This window comes from Trachurus trachurus (genome assembly GCF_905171665.1).
Source record: "Trachurus trachurus genome assembly, chromosome: 19".
Taxonomy (NCBI): Eukaryota; Metazoa; Chordata; class Actinopteri; order Carangiformes; family Carangidae; genus Trachurus; species Trachurus trachurus.
The window spans coordinates 21,121,134-21,142,894 of NC_139913.1; the positions used below are offsets into that span (position 1 = coordinate 21,121,134).

The 21,761-nt window shown below is 43.1% G+C and overlaps 1 protein-coding gene across 1 annotated transcript in view; it reads left to right on the forward strand.

Moving 5' to 3' along the window:
• Positions 1 to 2,511: 2,511 nt before the first annotated feature.
• LOC311002952 (SH3 and multiple ankyrin repeat domains protein 1-like) overlaps positions 2,512 to 21,761 on the forward strand; it is a gene marked incomplete at its 3' end in the record, with an annotated part of 28,858 nt that continues 9,608 nt past the window's right edge. The window contains exons 1-15 of the mRNA XM_083994564.1: positions 2,512 to 3,039; positions 6,777 to 6,980; positions 9,220 to 9,291; positions 9,384 to 9,492; positions 9,659 to 9,810; positions 9,908 to 10,075; positions 10,380 to 10,421; positions 12,815 to 12,931; positions 13,039 to 13,116; positions 13,344 to 13,410; positions 13,629 to 13,804; positions 13,932 to 14,062; positions 15,252 to 15,391; positions 15,935 to 16,048; positions 16,594 to 16,672. Of these exons, the coding sequence (XP_083850690.1) occupies positions 2,542 to 3,039; positions 6,777 to 6,980; positions 9,220 to 9,291; positions 9,384 to 9,492; positions 9,659 to 9,810; positions 9,908 to 10,075; positions 10,380 to 10,421; positions 12,815 to 12,931; positions 13,039 to 13,116; positions 13,344 to 13,410; positions 13,629 to 13,804; positions 13,932 to 14,062; positions 15,252 to 15,391; positions 15,935 to 16,048; positions 16,594 to 16,672 (2,147 nt within the window). The 5' untranslated portion in view covers positions 2,512 to 2,541. The remainder of the gene's footprint in view (positions 3,040 to 6,776; positions 6,981 to 9,219; positions 9,292 to 9,383; positions 9,493 to 9,658; positions 9,811 to 9,907; positions 10,076 to 10,379; positions 10,422 to 12,814; positions 12,932 to 13,038; positions 13,117 to 13,343; positions 13,411 to 13,628; positions 13,805 to 13,931; positions 14,063 to 15,251; positions 15,392 to 15,934; positions 16,049 to 16,593; positions 16,673 to 21,761) is intronic.

The window sequence follows — 21,761 nt, forward strand, 5'->3', positions numbered from 1 at the left end:
TTGTGAGTTCATCATCAATTGTAATATCCTTGCTCACTTATAGCTGCCTCCAGCAATGGATAAGTCAACTTTGACTCTTGTCTCCAGCACGTTCTTTCTTCTACTGAAGTTAGCTATTAGCATGCTTCCAATAGTGAATCACTGTAGCCTCCAACCTGCCCTGAGGTCGTGTATCATTTCTTCCTTAAGCTAACCTCCAACATCTTGAGGGGGGAGGTTCTTAATCTTCCTATTTAAAGGTGCAACACACACAGACATATTAGGCTAAGTTGTACCAAAAGGGACAAGACCACTTTGATTTCCAGCCAAAAAACAGACAACAAAGCAGTCCTCTTGTGTTATTACTTTTAATGTGGCTATACTGTGACCTCTTCATCAAATGTTTCTGTTGGATGTCTGGCAATTGGCTAGCTTCTTCATCTCTACATTATTATTTATGTCAATTACAGGCCACTGTAAGCTGTGCCAGACACCTGTCGATGTTCCTTGGTCACCAATAGAGGTTGATAAGTCAAAAGTCATTGATCACTTAATGCCCCTTTAACCTTCATCAACACCATGATATTTTATCAATAACTTACTGACTCTTTAAGTATCTGCATGTTGGTAATCTGTGATTGAATGAGTTTAGTTCTGTGTCCTAATTTGAGTTTGTCTCCATCTGTCCATCTGAGCATTCAGATACTCATCTATTTCAGACTCCCAACTCATATGATATTCAGAGCACCAAACTACCAATGAGACAGTGGGAGATCCCCTGCGTCATTCACCATCATTAAAGTGGCTGTTGGCAATGGTCCAGATCTGCTTGATGGCAAAGCCCCCGTAGCCAGACTTCACCACAGAAAAACCAGGACAGAACATATGGAGGCGCCAGTATGCCAAATCTGAAGCACAACGACACAGTGAAACAATCTTAAAGCAAAAATCCACCCAACACACTTTTAAAACTGTGTTTTTTTTTTTTACAAACTGTTGATGGTGCAGCTTGCATTTTTTGGTCAGCTTTATTGTTTGGTACTTGGTTACTAACCCTAACCCTCTCCTGCAAATAACTGACCAAATGCAGACCTGGCATTATCTCAGTTGAGATGTTTTTCACTTAATGTCAGCTGACTTTTGTAGCGTGTTTCAACTGTCTAAAAACCATTAAATAGTAATGATTACATTTTAATGTCAGTCTCTCAAGGTCAAAGAGCAAGGCCGTCTTCGTGGGATTTATAGACATTCATGAAAGAAGAAAGCAATTCTACATTTAACAATTTCTTCTGAAAATGGCTTCACCCCGCCGTAATGTCACAACCCTTTTATTGCTCTTCTCAGCTCAAAAACCTCCTGAACTTTCGCAGCATAAAACAGATTTAAATTGAATTTAGCACATCCTCAAACTGTTTCATCCCAGTGTACTCAGATGAGTAGATTTATTGAGTTATCTGGATACCTTTGCAGAGTAAAACTCCCCAAATTCCCTTAAATCTGGAACATGGGCTGGAGTTAGAATTGTCAAGGTAATCTGCTTCTATTAATTTGATAGTAATTGGAAAAGTTTGCAAGTTGTCTAAAAGGACGATCAAAACTCAACTCAACCTGGATATATTCGTACAACTTGGCCAGAAAACACAGTGCAGAGGTTTTACAGATATTATACAGTATGCAACAACTTCTCACCTATTGCAGGGGAGTGTGTGGAAGGGTAGCAAAAAACTCATGAATGAAATATGGCTATACAGTACAGTAGGCTTCCTACTGTAGGTAACAACAACCAAAACAAAGTAATTTTGTTTTGTGTTGCTAATGTGCAAAGGGTAGGGTTAGACATTGAGGATGCTCTTGTTACGGCTGCACAGAACTCTGTGCAACACCTTCACACGTTTGTTCTGAGTATCACCTGGTCAACATGGTCAAGACAGGTGGAGGGACTGGAGGGAAAGTGTAAAAAAGATCTATCACAACAACACCTAATTTAAAAATAACACCTGCACCACAGCAAACAAAGAGCAGTGGTATGACACAATACAAGCAGCTGACGGTGGAATTTTCCTTTAAGAGCTCACATTTGGCTGTTAGCCCTGGGCCGTGGCTGAGACATGGGTCGGCTTCCATTATCACAAAGTAGCAATGATCTTGACCTCATGTGAAGCTAAACTGCACATCCTACTCACTCCCTTCTGCAGAGAACCTGTGATGCAAATTCACAGAGTTTATATATAGCGTGTCTTTCATCAGCCTGCTATTCCCTGATGCATTCCCAGTGGCTAAATGGGAAATGTGGACCAGTTCTGTGCTCATTCACACATGTGGACTTATTAGCATTGCCCGTGGCTAGTTTTTCTATTATTGCACGTGTCTTCTACTAATTTTGTAAAGTTCACTCAATCAATGAAATGACAAGAGTTAAATGACCAAAGTTTACTCCCTTTTCTGCCTTTCCCCCACAGCATGTTTCAAAGGATGAAGACAGTCTCATGGGATAGCCATGTTTTGTCTCCATGACAGCTATGTCACTCAGCCCTCTCTGCAGTGACACCTGCACAGCAAAGGATGCTGGGAAATAATGAGCACTTTTATCCCGGTCAGGATGACAAAGATGGGGAGGATGAGGAGGAGGAAGAGGAGCAGGGAAGCGAAAGCGGAACAGGGGAAGGTGGACGTGACTCGGAGAATGGAGGGTTAGAGGGTCTGGAGGACAAGGAGATGACGGGAGGACGACAATCCTGGGAAGGGAAAGGTGGCGAGGTGGTGAAACCAGCAGCCATAGTGGTCGGTAGACAGAGAGCAGACCGGCCCCTGAGGCCGGGGAACCTGGGAAACCGGGGTATGGCTTACATGACGAATCAAGTCCCGCTCCATCATCAAGCAGCCAATAAGCAGCAGTTTCCTCTCATAGCAGCCAATCAGCAGCCTCATCACATGGGCCTGAATGCGCTGCAGAAGAGACGCGCTCTCATGGAGCGCAGCATGACCACCGTGGCTCCGCTGGAGGACTCCTACCTGACCATGATGGTGTTCCGCATTGGGATCCCTGACATCAAACAAACAGTAGGTGCATTTTTCTCCTCAGCAGCACTTTGGTCAAATGTTATGAAAAACACGTCATGACACAAACACACCTCCACATGAAACAATCCCAGGTCAAGGCAGAGAAAAAATATTGTAGCACAGTCGTTCTTCATCTCAAAAAAAAAAAAAAATGTGAGGAAAAACAACTAAGTATGCAAAGCAAAGTTGTTTTTCTTTAAATCCAACATTAAAAGTTTAGATATCTAAGTAAAAACAGTCTATCTCACAAAGAGCAAAGAGGGCACTCGAAGTCTTTTCAAACGAGGAAGTAGTTTAAGGCCAGTCTCTCCTGTGTTACAGTTTTTAATTTAAAGCAGATGTAAAAAAAAAAAAAAAAAAAAAAAAAAAAAAAATCAGACTTCTTTACAAAGTTTAGGCAGACTGTATTTGGCCTTTGTAACTTTTATTGATTTAAATGTTTATACAAAGACAGATAAAACTAAACTTCTAGAGATAATTGCAGTCTGTGGGGTTATCGTTTGTGCTGGATACCAAAAAATGTTCTGAATAGCTATATATTATGCTGGTACCTTCATTTATTCTTTTCTTCTCTTCCCTTTCTTTCTTTTTGTTTTTAAACCTGCTCTCTCTTTACTGATGGATCTGAAGGATTCAAAACTATTTCCTGTTTGAACCCGGCTTTTTTGCATCCCTAAATGAAAACATTTTCCACTAGTTCTGTTGCGGTGTTGACTCTACAGCTGTTTCAGATTAGTCGCTGAAAGGTACCTAGGGGTACTTAATGCATACATTTTTGTGCATTAGCCAGATGGTGTGCACAACTGCACACAAGCACATCTCTTGTTTCAAAGCATTTTCACTCCAGTCGTCCCACAAGCCCCGGGATGAGTCCCAAAAGGAGGCAGAGAAAAAAAACAGAGCTTGACATGTGTTGCACAACCTGCAAGGGAAGAAATATCCAGTCAACAACACCATGTAAGAAACTGCCTTGGGTCAAGTGTGGCCATAATTAGTTTTCAAAATAGAAGTTGCTATCAATTCTCACTTACAGCAGCTCTCAGCTGTAGGATGGCAGCAGGTGAGAATTGGCCAGCCCACACACGCCATATCCAGGTGAGAATGGGCGCTCAACTGTAACCCCTCCCCCTATCTTCCTTCTTCTTCATTTCCAACTCCCTGAACATGCCGACTGTTCTACATGTCAGCTAATCTGCCCTCAATATAACAGTAATTGCTAATTATCTAATAGGTTTTTAATGAGTTTGGGGAGAGCTGGGGAAGTGAGTGACTCCGAAAAGAAAGGGATATGTTGAATGCATCTGCGTTGCTCTCAGGTCTCCATCAGCCACGGGCATCGCATTCAGCTCCGAGCATCACTGACAAACACTCAGCGTCCCAAACCTCAGAGCTGAAATATTAGTGAACTGAATTAGAGAGAGATGATGGAGGGGGTAAATATTAGAACCCAGTTAAAAAGAGTCCGAGTGGATGGCTATGAAGAGAGAGGAGGGGAGCAATCTAAGCAAAGAGGAAGAGGTATACATTTACAGAAACCATAACGCTGCACATTGAAGGTCCAAATAACTCTGCCAGAAAGATCCTAGAAAATCCTTGATTGTGTAAAGGAGAACGATGGGGAGCGAAGTGTCGCTGTAATATACAGTATACATTACATTAGACTTCTCTCCCGGGGATTAGCTACTCAATCTCTCTCTCTCTCTCTCTCTCTCTCACACTCACATACACACACACACGCACACACATACAGCAACTGTGGAAATACACACCCATGCCAACACACCGACTCGCACATATTCTTTACAACTCACTTACATGCGTGTGCATACACACACAAAACACGCGCATCCTCATCATGTGGTTTACCTCCCAGGGACCGCCAAGACATTGCTACGGCAACGGGTGCCTGCCTCCACTAATGAACTGGTTGCCATGCCAATAGAGTTGGCTACACTATCAAATAGCGCAAACCGGTGGGGGAGGGAGGGAGGGAGGGAGGGAGGGAGGCCAGAGGGGAGCTGTGGAGGGTGGGGACTGGAGGGGGGGCAGAGGGGACATGAGTGTGCTGAGCTGTGCAACTTTACTTACAGCTCCCTGAGATGGAACAATAGCGTGGATGGATGCATACATCTCATTCAGACCTCTCAGCCCCGTTGTTGAGCCCCACTCCAGCTCTGAGCTGCGTCCTCCAGGCTGCAGACTGTTATAAGAAAAGGACCAGGAGATGGTTCTTACTGTGGAAATGGAATAATGTGAGGAAATGGGCAATGCACAAATCGGCGTGAAATCTAGTTATAGGCATACCGCATGCACATAATAGGTGCAAGGTATTTTTTCATTGTGGCCTGTGAGCCTCTGGTGTATCACACACTAACACACAGTTAGAGAGGGAAGGAAGGATTTCTTTTTTTATTTCTCCGGACTAGTTTGTTATTTCTCTTCTGGATTGTGGTGCAAATGTGAGATTATGCATGCAGAGATCAAAGGAGAAAATAACGAAAGGGAAATATTTATCCCAGTATAGATTCTTTACTTCTTTATTAAGGGTAAAGATAGAAAGTGGTGTGATAATAAGTGGGAGCTACTAGACCGGGGGGTGTTCAGATAGCACACAGACCATAACTATAGCATAAGTCCTCTTATTTCCGTGAATGTGGCTCATGATCAATTATTAAAAAGTAATGCATTCATATTCTGCACACACCACATTCTCATGCATTCATCATTCACCAGATGATGTTAAAACCCTCACGCTATTATTAATCCATAGTAATAAAATGCCATTGACTGGATATTTAACCAGACTGACACAATACAGCTGGGATTGTGTAATGGTGCAATTTAATGAGATACTTGAGTACAGGCGTTTACAAACACATGTACAACTGTGGAAGTAGCTGATGTTTTAATGATGGAGACAGAGCTGTTAGAGACAGAAAATGGAGGTGGAGTAAGATCACAGGGACACTGACAAAAACAAGCCAGAGAAAGGTTATATCTTCTTTTATGGAGCCCAGCCCCTCCTGCTACTCCACAGTGGTGGAGGAATTACATTTTACATCAGTAAAAGTAGCAATACCACAAAGGATAGGATATTGTGCAGAACAAGTTTCAGCAAAAATATTAATAGTCAGAAATATGATCATCAATATCAAAAGTCAAAACTATCATTTAGCTTCATGTGTCAGCATATAAGCTCATATAAGTAGCTGGTTGATCTCAAGCTAATATAAGAATTTTCGTTTTCTCATGTCTCATATTTACATTTATTTTCCAATTTGCCTAAAAATAACTAGCATATCCATCTGTCACTTATGTAGTTAGTGGAGTGAATGTATATAACTCAGACATAAATATAGCATAAAATGGAAATAATAAACAAGTCAATCTAACTTATTCTCAGGAACAATATGCAGATGAAATGTGGTGATTTATATTCCACTTAACTTACTTAAGTTAAAAGTAGCCTTTACAGCACATGAACTTGGTTGGCACTTTGCTTTTGTCATCTTTGTAATATCATTTCACAGTAAATTGTGATGAAATGTTGATCCGCAAAACACAGACAGGAAGAGGAACTTTTGATGAACGTTTCCTTTTCTTTTCTTTTTTTGTCCCTATAGTTTTTTTTGTATTGAGTCATCTTTACTCCATAACAAGCAGTGGCTTTTCTTCACCATGATTATTATTCTGACTCTTAACACATCACACACCGCCCTGTGTTCCCTGTCTGTCAGAGGTGTCTGCAGTTTGACCAGGACTGCACCGTGTGGTATGCTAAGCAGCAGATCATCTGCTCCCTCAGTGAGTCATTGTGGGACACCTACAACTACGGCCTCTTCCAGCCGGCCGGGGAGGGACGGGACGCCAAGTTCCTGGAGGAGGAGCGGTCCCTGCAGGACTACTCCCAGTCCTTTGAGAAAGGGGTGCCATACCTGGAGGTAAGGAGGTGGACAGGCTGGGAAATGGTTTGGTCTTTTTTAAAAAGTAAAAGTTTTGCAAAATTAAGGTTTGAAAGTATTCATGGTCTTTGTTTTGTTGTTGTTGTTGTTGTTGTTGTTTTGCATCATATTTTCAACTGCTCTATTATAGAGTCTGTAGATTTTATTTCTCATTATGAAAATCTCCTCACTGCCAGGATAAACAATCTGGTGTGGAGATACATCATTATCTGCTGGCCTAAAGGTTGTCCAGTTGAGATATAATCAGTATAATAAGATACCAGAAATCAGTCTGTGTAATATCCACAAATACAATTATATAAAATCCCCAGATCCCCTCATAAAATTATATTTTATTTGTGGAATAAAATTAAATGTAATTTTATTTGTTGCGTTCAGTAAGAAAAGCTGCTTCCTGTATCCACAGCTCATGTATATATTTCATCTTTCTCATCTTTATTGCTCATAGTGAAACCTGTAAGGGATATTCAACAAATTACTCAAGTTTAGTTTTTGGTTATTTTTAATAAGACTTCCTACGCTTAAGTCGGCCAACAAACTTGTAAATTAAATTACGGACATAATTGCATTCTGCATATTATGTAACTTAGTAATTATATTATATTTCCTCACTTTTTGGGGATGTGGGTGTCAGTATGAAGTTTCATGCTGTGCTAGGATTATCTCACAGTGCCCTCTGGTGGTGCGGCTGCTGTAAGTGCCGATGAGCTGGGTGGGGCTGAAACTGTAGCCTGCACTCAGGGTTTGGCTTCAAACCAGAGTGTTTACATTCTTGACGGGGATCCAGATGAGGACATGTCTGTGGACTGATGAGGCTTTGTAACTAGATTCTGCCCTACAGCAAAATGTATCTCACAGCGCTGGGAGTGAGTGGATGTATTTATAACAGGAGTAGTTGATACCAGTCAGTATTAACTGGTTGTTTCTGGTTCAGTTATTTCCCACTGTGCACCACCACTTACTAATAGACACATAGTTGTTACTTCATTCTCAGCATTAGGCCAAATTTTCCCTTCATCTTGGCCAAACACACCTCTAATGCTTGAAAACTGCGTCTGCTCTTTGCTGTGTGAGGTGCAGTGTGTGGTTGAGTTCAGCTGCCAGCTGCTAGGTAGAAACTCAGCCCCCCCTCACCCCCCTCCCCTCCCCTCAGCCAGTAAAATGTTTGCCAACTCAGTACAGTACAAATGTGGAGACTGCACATCCAGTCAAGATGGTTTTCATTGATGCAGTCTGCCATTCAGCAGGAGAGAGTGGAAGGTAAAACCCACATGGCCACGGTTGACTCATCCTTTCAAACGAGGATTTTTAAAGACCGACTCTCCAGATCATATTTTAGGCCGATGTTTTCAATTTCCCCTCCTGATTTTTTCTCCTGAAGGCTGTGAAACATTCAGACCACATATGTAAAAACACTTTGACATGCGGCCGTCTGTGCATATTTAACATTTACAAAAATAGTCTGCATATTAAACAAATGCACTGAACGAGTCATGGTGAGTACATTTTATTTTGAAAGCCTTACTTCTTTACAAGCCTATGCCATCATTCAGATCCTGCATGACCTTATTTGGGCATTCAAGTGGTTAAACGTAAACTGCTCAAGACACAATATGTGGTCTTAAGAAGTATTTAATGAACATCACAATGAATAATAACCATTAACTGCCATGTGTGCAATTAACATTTTTAGAAATGTTAGAAATGTTTTTGCCAAATATAAATGAAATCTTCATGTGTTTAAATGATTAAGTATAAAATTAAGTATAAACACATGAATTCCTTTTAGTTGTTAATCCAACCAGATAAAAGACACATTCATCTTGCGTTTATTCCATTTTTTTCCCCATTTAACTGTATGTTAGTAACAGGTTAAAAACATTGAACTTAATGTGTGATCAAGATTTTCCCCAAGTAGAGAAAACCAAGTCTGACTTCATATTTTGAAGAAATAAATCGTGGAGCTGTTCCAGTGCCTTTGAGTGGGAGAGTGAATTTCTGGAAACAGTGAGAGAGTTTAGCTGCAGTTAACAAGAGAGATGACGGTTTAAAGCTGCAATGCTGAAATTAACAAAACCTGCTTTATTTCCCTGCTTTAAATAAAGACTTTATTTCCCCCATCTGCACCACAGTCTGCAGAGCAAACAGTGTACATAGAGGAAATAAAGATAGAGCAACTGGATTCATTATTTTCACATGTACATTTTCTGGTCCTCAGTTTAGGTACAAAACCAGAGTTTATAAACAGACAAACCTGGATGAAAAGGTCCTCGCAAAGCTCAGCACAAAGGTATTTCTTCTCCCCTCTATGAAACATTCTTAGTGTACAATATAAATTTCAATGCACTGACAACACTTCCCTTCTTCCTCTCCTCCTCCCAGGCCAGTCTGAAGAAATTCTTGGATTACATTCAGACTGGAGCCATAGAGAAAATGGCAAAAGTCCTTGATAAAGGTCTTGATCCAAATTTCCATGACCCTGACAGCGGAGGTGAGTTTGTCACAAGCTTGTGTCTGCGGCCACTCTCTGTTATTTAGACTTTGATTCACTCTGGTAGTACTGTACACACAAGTGATGTTGAAACACTGTGAGAACACCTGAGGATGGAGTTTCTACCTGCCATGCTTCCTGACTCTTTACCTCCTCTGCGGGTCAGAGACCCCGCTGTCTGTGGCTGTGCAGGCCGGCCTGTCGGTGGAGGGCATCCGGGTGCTGATTCAGGGCGGCGCTCACTTGGACTTCAGAAGCAGAGACGGCATGACACCGCTCCACAAAGCCGTCAGAGCGCACAATCACGCTGGGCTGCTGGTGAGGCCTCTGGACTGAAGCTACACACACATTCAGTTCTCATCAGACACTGACACACCTTTAAAAAGTAATCCTCATCTTTGTCTCCTCTTTCCAGGCCCTCCTGTCCCTCGGAGCGGCTCCAGACTACAAAGACCGCTGTGGCCTGACCCCCCTGTACCACACTGTGCTGGCAGGGGGCGACACTTCCTGCTGCGAGACCCTGCTGTACTACAGGGCCAGGCTGGGGACGAAGGACGAGAACGGCTGGGACGAGTCCCATCAGGTACCAGAAGACAGTTCAATATCTACAGTATCTATCTATCTATCTATCTATCTATCTATCTATCTATCTATCTATCTATCTATCTATCTATCTATCTATCTATCTATCTATCTATCTATCTATCTATCTGGTTCATATTGTCATGTTAAACATTCTGGTCTTTGTCCCTCAGCAATGCACCAACACGTCTCTTGTCTAACTGTATCTCTGTGGTTGATGTCATGTGTCATCACCCGCTCTCTCTCTCTCTCTTACTCGTCTCTCCATTCTCTCTGCTTCCTCCTCTCCTTCTCTCTTTCCATAGCACAGGGATGAAGAGGAGTTTGGAATGGAAGAAATACATAAGGTACCCCTTCATCCCACCATCTCTCCATCCACACCGGCCTTTCAGAGACAAAGGCACTAAAGAGTTATGACATGATTACAGTTTTTCTCAGTCACTTTGAAGCAGATAACACTTCAGACACGTCATCCCGACCACTCTTGGTGCAGTTCTCAGAACAGATCGTGCATTTCTCATAGTTGAAACCTCCTAAGTCAGTCAATCACTTCAGCACTGTCAGCAATGAAATAAACATTTTCAACAGAGGCACCAAATGTTTTGCTATTTTAAACCTGGTCAGCTTTAGACTTTAGCTTTTTTTTTTTTTTGAAATGGAGTAAAAATTTATTCAGGCCCAAAAATGAACTGTGAGTAGCTGGACTCAAAGTCTAACCCACCAACATACATACACCTGTCTAATGGCAACTTTAGTATGACTGTAAAATACAGTAATTCAGTAATGATCTAGTTTTGAAAAAATGAGACATAGTTTTTGAAATGTATGAAAGCAGTTGTAAGGAAATAGATCTGTGACTCTACACAATATAATTGCTGCAGCTGATTAAGCAAAATGATAAACATGGAAATATGCACTGGAAAATCAGTCAGTAAATTCACACCACAGACAGTATGAATATATGAGTGTGTGTGTGGCCTTGCTGTTTCATACTTATTTGATTAAAGTTTAAAGTGATTGAAGCAAACGCACTAATGTGATGCTGTATCAAAGTTGAGAGGGTCTGTCTTTCTATCTGACAAAGGTACAAACATTTTCCATGTGTCACAACAAGGAAACATCTTCAGCAGTGAACTATGGAGGATATAATGGATGTTTGTACAGACGTGTGAGGAAATGATGAACTGTTTTGAGAGCTGCATCAACAATTTGTATTATTTTTTAACCCTCCTGTTGTCCTTCTGGGTCAAATTGGTCCAGTCTGTTCTCTTCCCTTCCCTTCTTTCCTTCCTTCTTTCCTTCCTTCTTTCCTTCCTTCCTTCCTTCCTTCCTTCCTTCCTTCCTTCCTTCCTTCCTTCCTTCCTTCCTTCCTTCCTTCCTTCCTTCCTTCCTTCCTTCCTTCCTTCCTTCCTTTCATCCTTACTTCTTCCTTCCTGTTTTGATACAACTGACCTGATCTGTTCCCTATCCCTCCATCTTTCTTTTCTTCCCCTTTCCCTTCCTTCTTTCCCTTCTTCCTTCCTTCTTCTTCCCTCCTTGAACAAATCTATTCCCTCTCTCCTCTTTCCTTCCTTTTTACCTTCCTTCTTTCCACAATCCTTTTTCCTTCTCCGCCTTCCTTCCTTCCCTTCGTCCTTACTTCTTCCTTCCTTTTTGACCCAATTGACCCAATCTATTCCCTCCCTCCTTCTGTGTTTCCTTTCTTTTTCCATTCATTCTTTCCTCCCATCTTTCCCTTTGTCCTTCCTTCCTTCCTTCCTTCCTTCCTTGACCCAGGGGGACAATAGGACGGTTAAAGTAGGAGATGGCACAGTGGATCAGTGGTTAGCAGTATTGCCTCACAGCATGACATTCTGGGTTTGACTCCCTCTGGCTGGGGTTTACATGGTAAATTAAGGTGTGAATGTGAGTATGTGTGTGTTGTTCGTCTCCATATGTCGACCCTGTGATGGACCAGTGACCTGTATATATCACCCTATGTCAGCTGGGACTGGCTTCACCCCCCACCCCACCCCACCCCCACAACCTTGCACAGATTAGCTATATAGCCAGTGGACAGATGGATGGATGTTTCCAAAGTGAGAACTGCATCAAAGCCACAGAGAAAAACTGTATAAAAATGTAGATGACCTAAGTGAATGAGGTGAGCCTAGTTTTCTTAAACCTGTTCAGATCTGAGTCATCCCGAGCTGAGCCCGGTTCAGAAGGAGCTCTGCATATCATCTCTTTCTTACTGTAGTTCTGGGTGCATTGCCTACATTATGTCTCTGTGACATTCTGGTAATTTTGCGTTTGTGCTGCGAGCCGGTTGTCATGGTATTTTATTTTGGTGTTGCCGTGCTTCGTGTTTTCTTTCTTTACTTTGTACGTATCTTGTGATATTTTAGTCCCTGCAGAAAATATGAGAAAATCTCTCAGGCTGCTGAAGGCTCATCTCTGTTGTTTTAATGTTTTTTTTTTGTTTGTTTGTTTCCTGTCTTTTACACCATGGTGCAACGTAATTGGCTGTGACCTGTTTTTCTGTAAGAGTAATTATGAATCTAAATGTGGATGTGAGATACATTATTTCCCTTTCTTTCTCTTTGTATCTCTTCTTTGTTTTCCCCTCATTTTCTGCCTAATTGTCTTGCACTGAATCAGTGCTGTATAAAATCACCCAGCTCACTTTAACATGTCTCCTTCTCCACTTTATAATCCTGACAATTTGTGGATATTTCTATCACACTCTTGACATTAAAAGGCTTGCCAGAATGGCTTTGCCCAGCACTTGGAGCATCTGCTGTTTTATGGGGCAGACAACAGTTCTCTAAATGCCTCAGGGAACACTGCACTTCATATTTCTGCCCTGTACAACAAGGCAAGTATGGAAACAGATTCCTTTATATTAAACCAGTATTAGCATGATTAGAGCTGCTGCTTGTTCTTAAGATGTTAACCAATCACTTGCCCTCTGTGAATGATCAGGAAAGCTGCGTTCGTGTTCTTCTGTACAGGGGAGCAAATAGGGAAGCAAAGAACAAACATGGTCAGACCCCTTTTCAGGTAAATGATTCACTCACTACTACTGCTTTGTTATTATCATCATCATTATTATCACTATTCAGAAATGTATTTTTGAGTTTCTATCATGTTTGCAAAGTGAAATTGTATTTCTCGTTTTGCCACAAAGAGAGCAAAAAGAGTGAAAGGAGACAACACAATAAAACAAGAGAATGCAATAATTGCAAGAGCTGGATCAATGATGTTTCATTTTGTTTTTGTGTTTGCAGCTAGCTGTAATGTCTGGTCACTTTGAACTCGGGGAAATCATCAAAAACCACAAAGAAACTGACATAGGTAAGCTGCCTGCCACCTGCCTTTATTTTAAACCTTCTGAAATGCCATCAATTTGCCCATATGATCTCTTTTTTCTTTTTCACCTAACAATCTACTTGATTTCTCTTTATTTCATCCCATCCCATCTCTTCATCTTCCTCCTCCTCCTCCCTCACTTGTTACCCCTCACCTCCGAACGCTCACCGTAAACCTCACCGCCACCACTCACACCTCTTCAGTGCCCTTTTTGGAATCGCCAAAGTATGTTCCCAAGCGAAAAGAGAGCGCCCACACCCTGCCTCTCCCCTCGCTTCACTCCCACCCCCTACTGCGTGCTAACAGTGATAACACCATGACCCAGTCTGACCCTCTGGCCATGCCCAACAAGGCCCCAACCAATCCCAACCCGGTACAGGTACTGACGACAATTAGGCGCATGGTCATCTACTGATCTACTGCATTTCTTCTCAGGCACTTAACAATAAAGATTGAGCTGTGTTGGTTTGGTCTTTACGGGGTATTACGGGTGTGTGTTTGTGCAGGTCCAGCGCAGGGCCTCCATAGGCATGAGGAGCTCCAGCAGCCCCAGGACTCGTACGCGTTCCCCATCCAGAGGGAGGGGAGGCCAGAGTGACACAGAGGAGAGGCACCGGCAGCCACGAGGCAGACAGGGGTGAGAGGCCTGATGTACTGTTTAAAGAGAGGGGGTGTGGTGGGTTCTTGTTCTAACCAGTTCCTTTAATGGCGTCCACAGGGAATCACTAATCTCCAGTTACAATCATCTGTATGTCGTTATTACTATTTGTGTCTCAGTTGCATACTGAGCACTATTTTTAACAGTAAGAATCTGACATATCTTAGGTGTGGTATGGGTGGACATTGTTGTCTTGCAAGGCAACAGAAAGAGAGACAACAGCTTAAAGGGATAGTTCACCCAAAATTGAAATTTCACTCATTATCTACTCACCCTCATGTGGACTAAGGGCTGGGAGAAGTTTCAGAGTCCTCCGTGGCTTCCCTGAGTTACAGGGGGTCTCAGCATAGCAGTGCATGTCCATATAACGGTTGCAAATGGATACCAACTGTCTTCGTAACAAAGAGACACATCAAAAAACATCCAAATACCTCCATGCTGCTCGTATGTAATGTCCGTCTTGTATTGAAGCGAAATTGTCCCGAAAAAAATTAAATAAGAGGACAGACCCTGGTTCGTCCAAATTTGACGAACCGGGAAGAGGAGCTTCGAGAAGCTTCCGCTACAAAATAAGCTTGAAATATAGACTTATTTAATTTTTTTCAGGACAATTTCACATTTCGAGGCTTCAATACAAGACGGACATTACATACGAGCAGCATGGAGGTATTTGGATGTTTTTTGGTGTGTCTTTTTGTTACGAAGACAGTTGGTATCCATTTGCAACCGTTATGGACATGCACTGCTACATGTATGCCGAGACCCCCTGTAACTCAGAAAAGCCACAGATAACTCTGAAACTCCCAGCCCTTAGTTGACATGAGGGTGAGTAGATATTGAGTGAAATTTCAATTTTGAGTGAACTATCCCTTTAATAATGACAACATGGACATGAGAGTAAAACCACACATATGAGGCTGTTGTCAGGGTGCAGAACAGAAGCACACTGCCACTGGTATAACACCGTCTACATACCTGACACAGGCTAGACTCTGCCAGTGAATACAATAGTGCAGCATGTATTTCTATTGTTGAGCTGATTGGTATGACTCAACTGTCTCTGCTGTGGCCTGACAAGCTGAATGTCGTCTCACTTTGTCTCACTTGTTTTTCCAGTGTGCAACACAGACTTATCTCTCTCCCTCTCTCTCTCTCTCTCTCTCTGTAGTGCGACCTCAGGGGGCAGTGGGGGAGGTCAGATGAAGCGTATGTACAGTGCAGTGCCGGGGCGGGTGTACGTGGCCACTCGCGGCCACTCTGCCAGTGGAGACAGAGAGCTCACGCTCAGCAAAGGGGACAAAGTGAAAGGTGAGACAGAGCCAAAATGAACAAACAGTGAACAGAAAAATGAAACAAATCTTCCTCAAACGTTTTAAACACTGTTATGAAAGATGAGCTAATACCACTGGGACCGTGCTGTTGTTTGATTGTGCTTTTTTTTTTTTTTTTTTTTTCCTTTTTTAACCAGACAATTACCTAAATGCTCTCTGCTGCAGAGAAATTTGGTGTAATACTGAGAACCTTTCAGTGCAACTGCAGTGCAGTTTGATCCAGAAAAAAATATCAACAGCGAGCAAGGGATGTACATGAGGGAAGAGAGGGTTGTAAACAAGAAGCACCAGAAAAAAAGCCATCCAGTCAGCACAAAGCAATACATGTTCCTAGCCACTCTCTGTGGATTGTACAATGTTATTATAAAACTAAAAGTAACTAAAGGCAAACAAGGAAAGTTGGGAAGAAAGTATATAACAGTCTGAGGTCGATTCACCAGCCACATTATATTGTGTCCATCTATATCCACTGTGTCTATCTCTTTATCTGTCTCTGTATCTGTCCACCTGTCTGTCTCAGTGTTAAGTGTAGGAGAGGGGGGATACTGGGAGGGAACAGTGAAAGGTCGCACCGGCTGGTTTCCTTCAGACTGTGTGGAAGAGGTGGCGGCTCTCAGCAAAGACAATCGATCAGGTACAGTAGGACACAACCAGTGGGTGCTTCAGCTGACTGTTGGATTTTAAAATATCATCCTGGTTATGGCCGCAGAGGGAGTTTCAAGCAGCAAAGTTATATTGCGAAATTTTGAAATAAGTCTTGTGTCAAGAGGTGGGTTACTGAGATCATATAAAATAGTGCACAGATTGGAGAAAGGGCGTATGGGGAAAATGGGTTACACTCTCCCCCCAGGCTGGCATTATCCTTTAAATCACTGTAACACCCAGCACATGCCACACTCATGTTTACCAGCAGGCCCTTTATTTTGCAGCAGGCAGTGGCACATGCACAGCACATGCAGGCATTCGCTTTTGTCATATTTTCACAGCTGCACTGTTCACCCAGCGAGAAAACCATATGTCACGACGAAGACACAAATACCGGGGTGTAAATACGTTTAATCCATTTGAGCCTCGTGCTGAAAACACAACACTTCTACAAAAAGACAGTGAAGGTGTCATGACGGAAGTGGTGAAAGTTTATATTGAGCATATGTCTGCGTGTTTGCGTGTGCCTTGCAGAGACACGCAGCGAGAAAGCCAAGAGGAAGCTTTTCCGTAACGTCACCGTGGGAGCTTATGATGGCACTGATGGCCCCAGGTAAGTGAATCTGCTGTGAACCTTCGCTGATAAGTAAGCTGGCGCAGAAACAATAACTTATCTTTATCAGCTTTAAACCTTCTGTAGACTGAGCTGCCCTCAAGAAAAACACTTTAAAAGTCTAAATCTTACGTGTGAAAGTAAAAATAGCTCTGTTCATCTGCCCTGTTGTGCATCGGACTCTCCACAGCTACAGTGGCTCAATACACTGCAACTTAGGAAAATACACAAATTGTGTTACAAACTTCATTTTTGACAACACATGCACTGCAAAGTCCCCACATTGAAGTGTTTCCAGGGACACAAAAAAAATTTGTTATCATGTCAGTATCACATGATTCAGGTATTGTTGGATAGATGTACTTTACTGCTTAACCTTAGCCTTTAGCTGGGTTTCTCACTTTTTTGTGTCCATAGAAACATTTTTTCTTTTTTGTTGTGTTTTTGTTAATTGTTTTTAAAGCCCAAACTTGTCAAATAGATGTGGCATGTTGAATTGGTACTGTGTTTGTGTCTTTGCATGTGTTTTCTTAAGCTCTCTAGGCCACAGGTTGCCTAGTGTGTTCTGTGACAGGCTCCTCCAGCCCCTCCAAACACAATCATATAAGTTCAGCAAATACATGGACTAAAATAATGATGAAAATGTGATTGGCTGCAGCCCCTCTCATTGCTCTAGCTGTGGACTGTCATATGAGTGTGGGCAGCAACTGAGCTGCCTGCTGTCTGGTTTATTACTGTAGGCTAAGACTGTGAGGCCAGTCAAGATGATTGAAATAGTTGACACACTGTTGTTTTGCGACTAAGAGGAGGTTCTCGTGTATATGTGTGTGTGTGTGTGTGTGTGCACTTGTTCCTGTGTTGCTTTCGTGTCTGTTTTCTGTTGATCCTGAACGCCACTTGTTCTCCATTGCTCTGCTGCGTGAACACGTCAGTGCTGAGAGCAACCAGGAGCAGCCGTGTCATTTTCTGCTTTGCCCCTTTTTCTTTTTCCGGTTTTCCACTGGACAAAATACACTTGTCTCTTTGATACCTCCATCCTCTCTTGTAGCTTGTTACAGTGAACACTAATGCTTTAATGAAAGGCAGAGGTGCAGGTTCTCCTCCTCCTCCTCCTCCTCCTCCTCCTCCTCCTCTGTGACATCTGTCTGAAGCTGCAGCCCAGCCCTGGGCAGCTGCAGTTATGTACTGTATGTGTATTATGAAACTGTGCATACTAGTTGGAGTGTTAGTGCGTCTTTGCGTGTACATACATCATCATCATGCTGATGAGTCATAAGGAGGCTGAAACACCAAGCGTTGGTCAGATCCCGTGGCTAGTGATGAGGACTTTCCAGTTGCCACCCGAGGGTTTTACAGCCTCTTACGCATCGGAGCTGACATTACCCTTGTGCTGAGCAGCTCTCACTGTCATTCAAAAAAGACATTCACTTTAATGCAGCTGCGCTTGTGTTCTAAATGGAAATAGCAGCCACTGGGGTTATATTACCTGTGTTAAGTTGGTTAAGCGTAATTGCAGCACAGTGGTGAAGTGGTGCTCAATTAAGAGCAAGGTGATCCGGAGCATGTTCCCACACTGCAGCTAGGCTTTTGGGAGAATGTCAATTACTATTTCAGAGAGAAATAGAGAGCGGAAGAGTGTTTGTTAGCCTGCATGGTGATGACAGCTCTGCTTTAGAGGAGAGGAGGGAGCAAGATGAAAGTTGGCAAATGTGTGTGTGTGTGTGTGTGTGTGTGAGTACATCCAGGGTGGGAATCAGCTGTTGTTATATCTGTGATACACCAGTCAGTGTCTCTCTCTCTCTCTTTCTCTCTCTCTGTCGCCTTACATTCATACCCATCCCCCGCATCCCCACCCCTCAAATCCAGCTCTCCATCTCCCCTATTTTGCAACCAGACCCTCTTCCTGTGATCCACCAGCACACACACAAACACACAAACACACACACACACACACACACACAAACTATACGCACTCTCCCTGTTGTGATAATCGCTGATATTTTATTCCTCTCTCTCACTCTCTCTCTCTCTCTCTCTCTCTCTCTCTGTCTCTCTGTCTTTCTTTCACATCGTCTTCCTCTTGTCTGAAGTATGTGGGGTGCAGAGCGGCTCGATCTCTCTCTCTCTTTTCTCATTCCCCTCCTCTCTCGCTCTCCTCTCTCCTCCACTCTCGCGGCTCTCTTCGGCTGAGCTCTCGCTCTGGAAGACCGGGAGGAGGAGGGAGGCGGGAGAGAGGAGGGAGGAGGAGGAGGAGGAGGAGGAGGAGGTGGTGGTGGTGGAGAGTGCGCGAGATAGAGGAGGGGGGGACATGGCAATGGGGGGATGCGGAGAGAGAGATTTCTCTCTCTCCCTCTCTTCTTCGTGGCCGTCACTGGGCCCCAGAAACAGGAGCGTGTGGTTCATTTACAGGTAGCGGCTGTTTCCTCATTCATTGGCTGGCTATGGATGTGAGGAGAGGACAATGGAGAGAGGGGAGAGGTAGATGATGCTATTGAGAGGCCGTGCCTTTTCAAAGACAGACTAATAAGCTATGTATCTGTGCGTGCGTGTGTGTGTGTGTGTGTGTGTCTCTCTCTGAGTGTGTGTGCGTGTAGATGTGCGCGTGTCTTAAAATATGTATTTTTCCTATGCATGTGAATATCTGTGGGACGGAAGTGGCTATTGAATGAAGACTCTGCAGCATGTTTATTTCTGTGTCTTCCTCCCGTGTGTCTGTAAACGCGTGTGTGTTGTTGCGTGAAAGAGAGCACATATTGATGCATTTCAGTCAGACAGTGTGGGTGTATTTCATTCTCTTTGAGTCATGATTTCTTTAAGCAGATATTTTTCATTCACCAGGACTTGCCATTTATCCCTGTTCCTTTAAAAGATGCTGCTGTCACATCCCATTTTTTTTCTGTATCCCATTGTGTCATTAAAAACGTGTGATATTCTGACTGTACTGAGGGATGTATGTGAATAAGTCAATAAGTGGCAAGAGTGCGGGTTCGTCAGTTCCTTTCAAGCTCTAATTTGAGACACCATTGTCATTTTTCTGCATGTCTGTGTGTGTGCATGCATTTTCATTTATGTGTGTGTGCGTGTACTATATACACTGAATAAAATATATGTGCTCTTCACATATAAGTGTATACGTCATTGTGCTTAATTGCTGTGGGAGTAGCTCTCCTGTACGTATATCTATGTATGTGCACTGCTCATCCATCTCTCATCCACAGTGTGTGTGTCACTAACATCTGTCAACGGGTGATGTGTGGGTATTGTCCCCACATAACCAGTCCATTTGCATGTGCATTCAGCAGGTGAATGGTTAAAAAACTGCCTTTTTTCTCAGTAATTGTGGATAGAAGAGAGGATGACTCAGGAGGGAACATAATAACTCTGGTCTCTAGTAGGCTTACAGCTCCATTGCAGCCAGTTCAGAGAGAGTGTGTCCTACAGCCAGCAGAGATTAACCACAGACGTTTGCGCTTTTTATGGCTCCAATTGGTCGGGCCACAGAGATCAATGTGGTGAAAAATGAGCTGAACACTTTTGTGTATGTAAAGTAAACCAGGTGTGCTGCTGCGAGCCTGTTAACACAATTTAGATCCGCCGGGAGGACCGACACCGGCCGTGTTTCCCCACTTGTAGAAATGGATGGACGAGGAGCCCGATGGATCCGTCCACCCACTTCGTGTTACTTTGATCCTCGGAGAGGGAAAGCATGATGGAGGACAGGGTGAGAGAAAAAGGAATGAGGTGTGAGGAGCAGATGGCTGGAAGGCGGCTGTGCGTTGGCGAAACAGTAACATTGATGGAGAACACACAAGGGATGGACCTCAGTAGGGGAAAGTAGTGATCGTCTGTTGAGTGCTAAAGTTACAGTTTGGTGTGGAGTCTGGATCCTCAGGCCTGTAGGCCAGTGCACTCTGCTGGACCTCAGTGATTTCCCAAACCTAACTTTGTTTATTGCATGCTCTGTCGGATTAAATACACAAGCCCTTGCTGTGTGTCTGCACTGTAAGAGACAGTGTGGAATATGATATTATAGAGTTATTGTTATCACGAAGTGGCCCAGGCTAAATGAAGTTGGACATAATAAAACAGACATAAAACAATAACATCTGCTGCTTAAAGGTAAAATGAAAATATTGGCATTTTGAGAAAATACATAGATGTGTTTGAAGGGGTTACATGGCTGAGTCTCGCTGCAGACCTTGTTGTCAAGGAGCCAGCCAAATGGTTGTGTTTAGGTTAAGGTTCAATTCAGCGCTACAGATTTGGTTTTGAGTTTGCTGACCCAAGGAAAGGCCACAGGACTGCATCTCTATTTACTACTTTTCACTCACCTGAACTTCCCATTTTAAAGGGAGGGACCGGAAAATGTGTATTCCCGTTGGAAATGATGTCCTTGAGTATTCCCAGTGTTTTTACTGCATTGTTTTGGCAGTCAAGCTATCGCTATAAATAAGGCAATTCTTCAACCAGGCCTCTCACTCTGCTCACTCGTAGTTCAGCCCTTCTAGGAAATCATATCCTTTGATTTGATTTCAGTTGGATGTCAATTTGAGTTAACGTTCAGGAGCACAAACTAACACAGAAATGAGCTGCCTTGGAAAGAAATATCTGGAATTCCTCTTAAATCATAGAGCTTTGCTCCAGCCCCAGGCTCCCCAACAGAACCAGGGTGAATTGACATTGTTAGAAAGTCAAGCTCAGAAATGAGTCATGAGATGTGGCTGTGTGTGGAGTCCATTTAACCAGGCCTATATTAGAGGAAGGATTGTAAAGCAGCTCGGCCAAAAGTCCCAGACATGGTAATAGAATAATGAAGGAACTCGCTGGGCCAGCCGATACACTACTCCAACCATCTCATAATAAGATTGCATCACAAAAGTCTGTGATCACTGTTTATGCTCTCTCAAGCTGTAGTCTTAGAGCCAGAGGAGCTGTTTGTGGGGGGAGATTAGAGGCCTGTCCAACTTCTTCTTGTACATAATTTGAAGTGTCATGTATGACCGGTAGTGGTGCACTGGAGTCGGTAAAGCAGTATCCTTGCAAAAGCTGCCAGAGGCAGTGAAAGCTAATGCAGCGATTTAGGTGCATT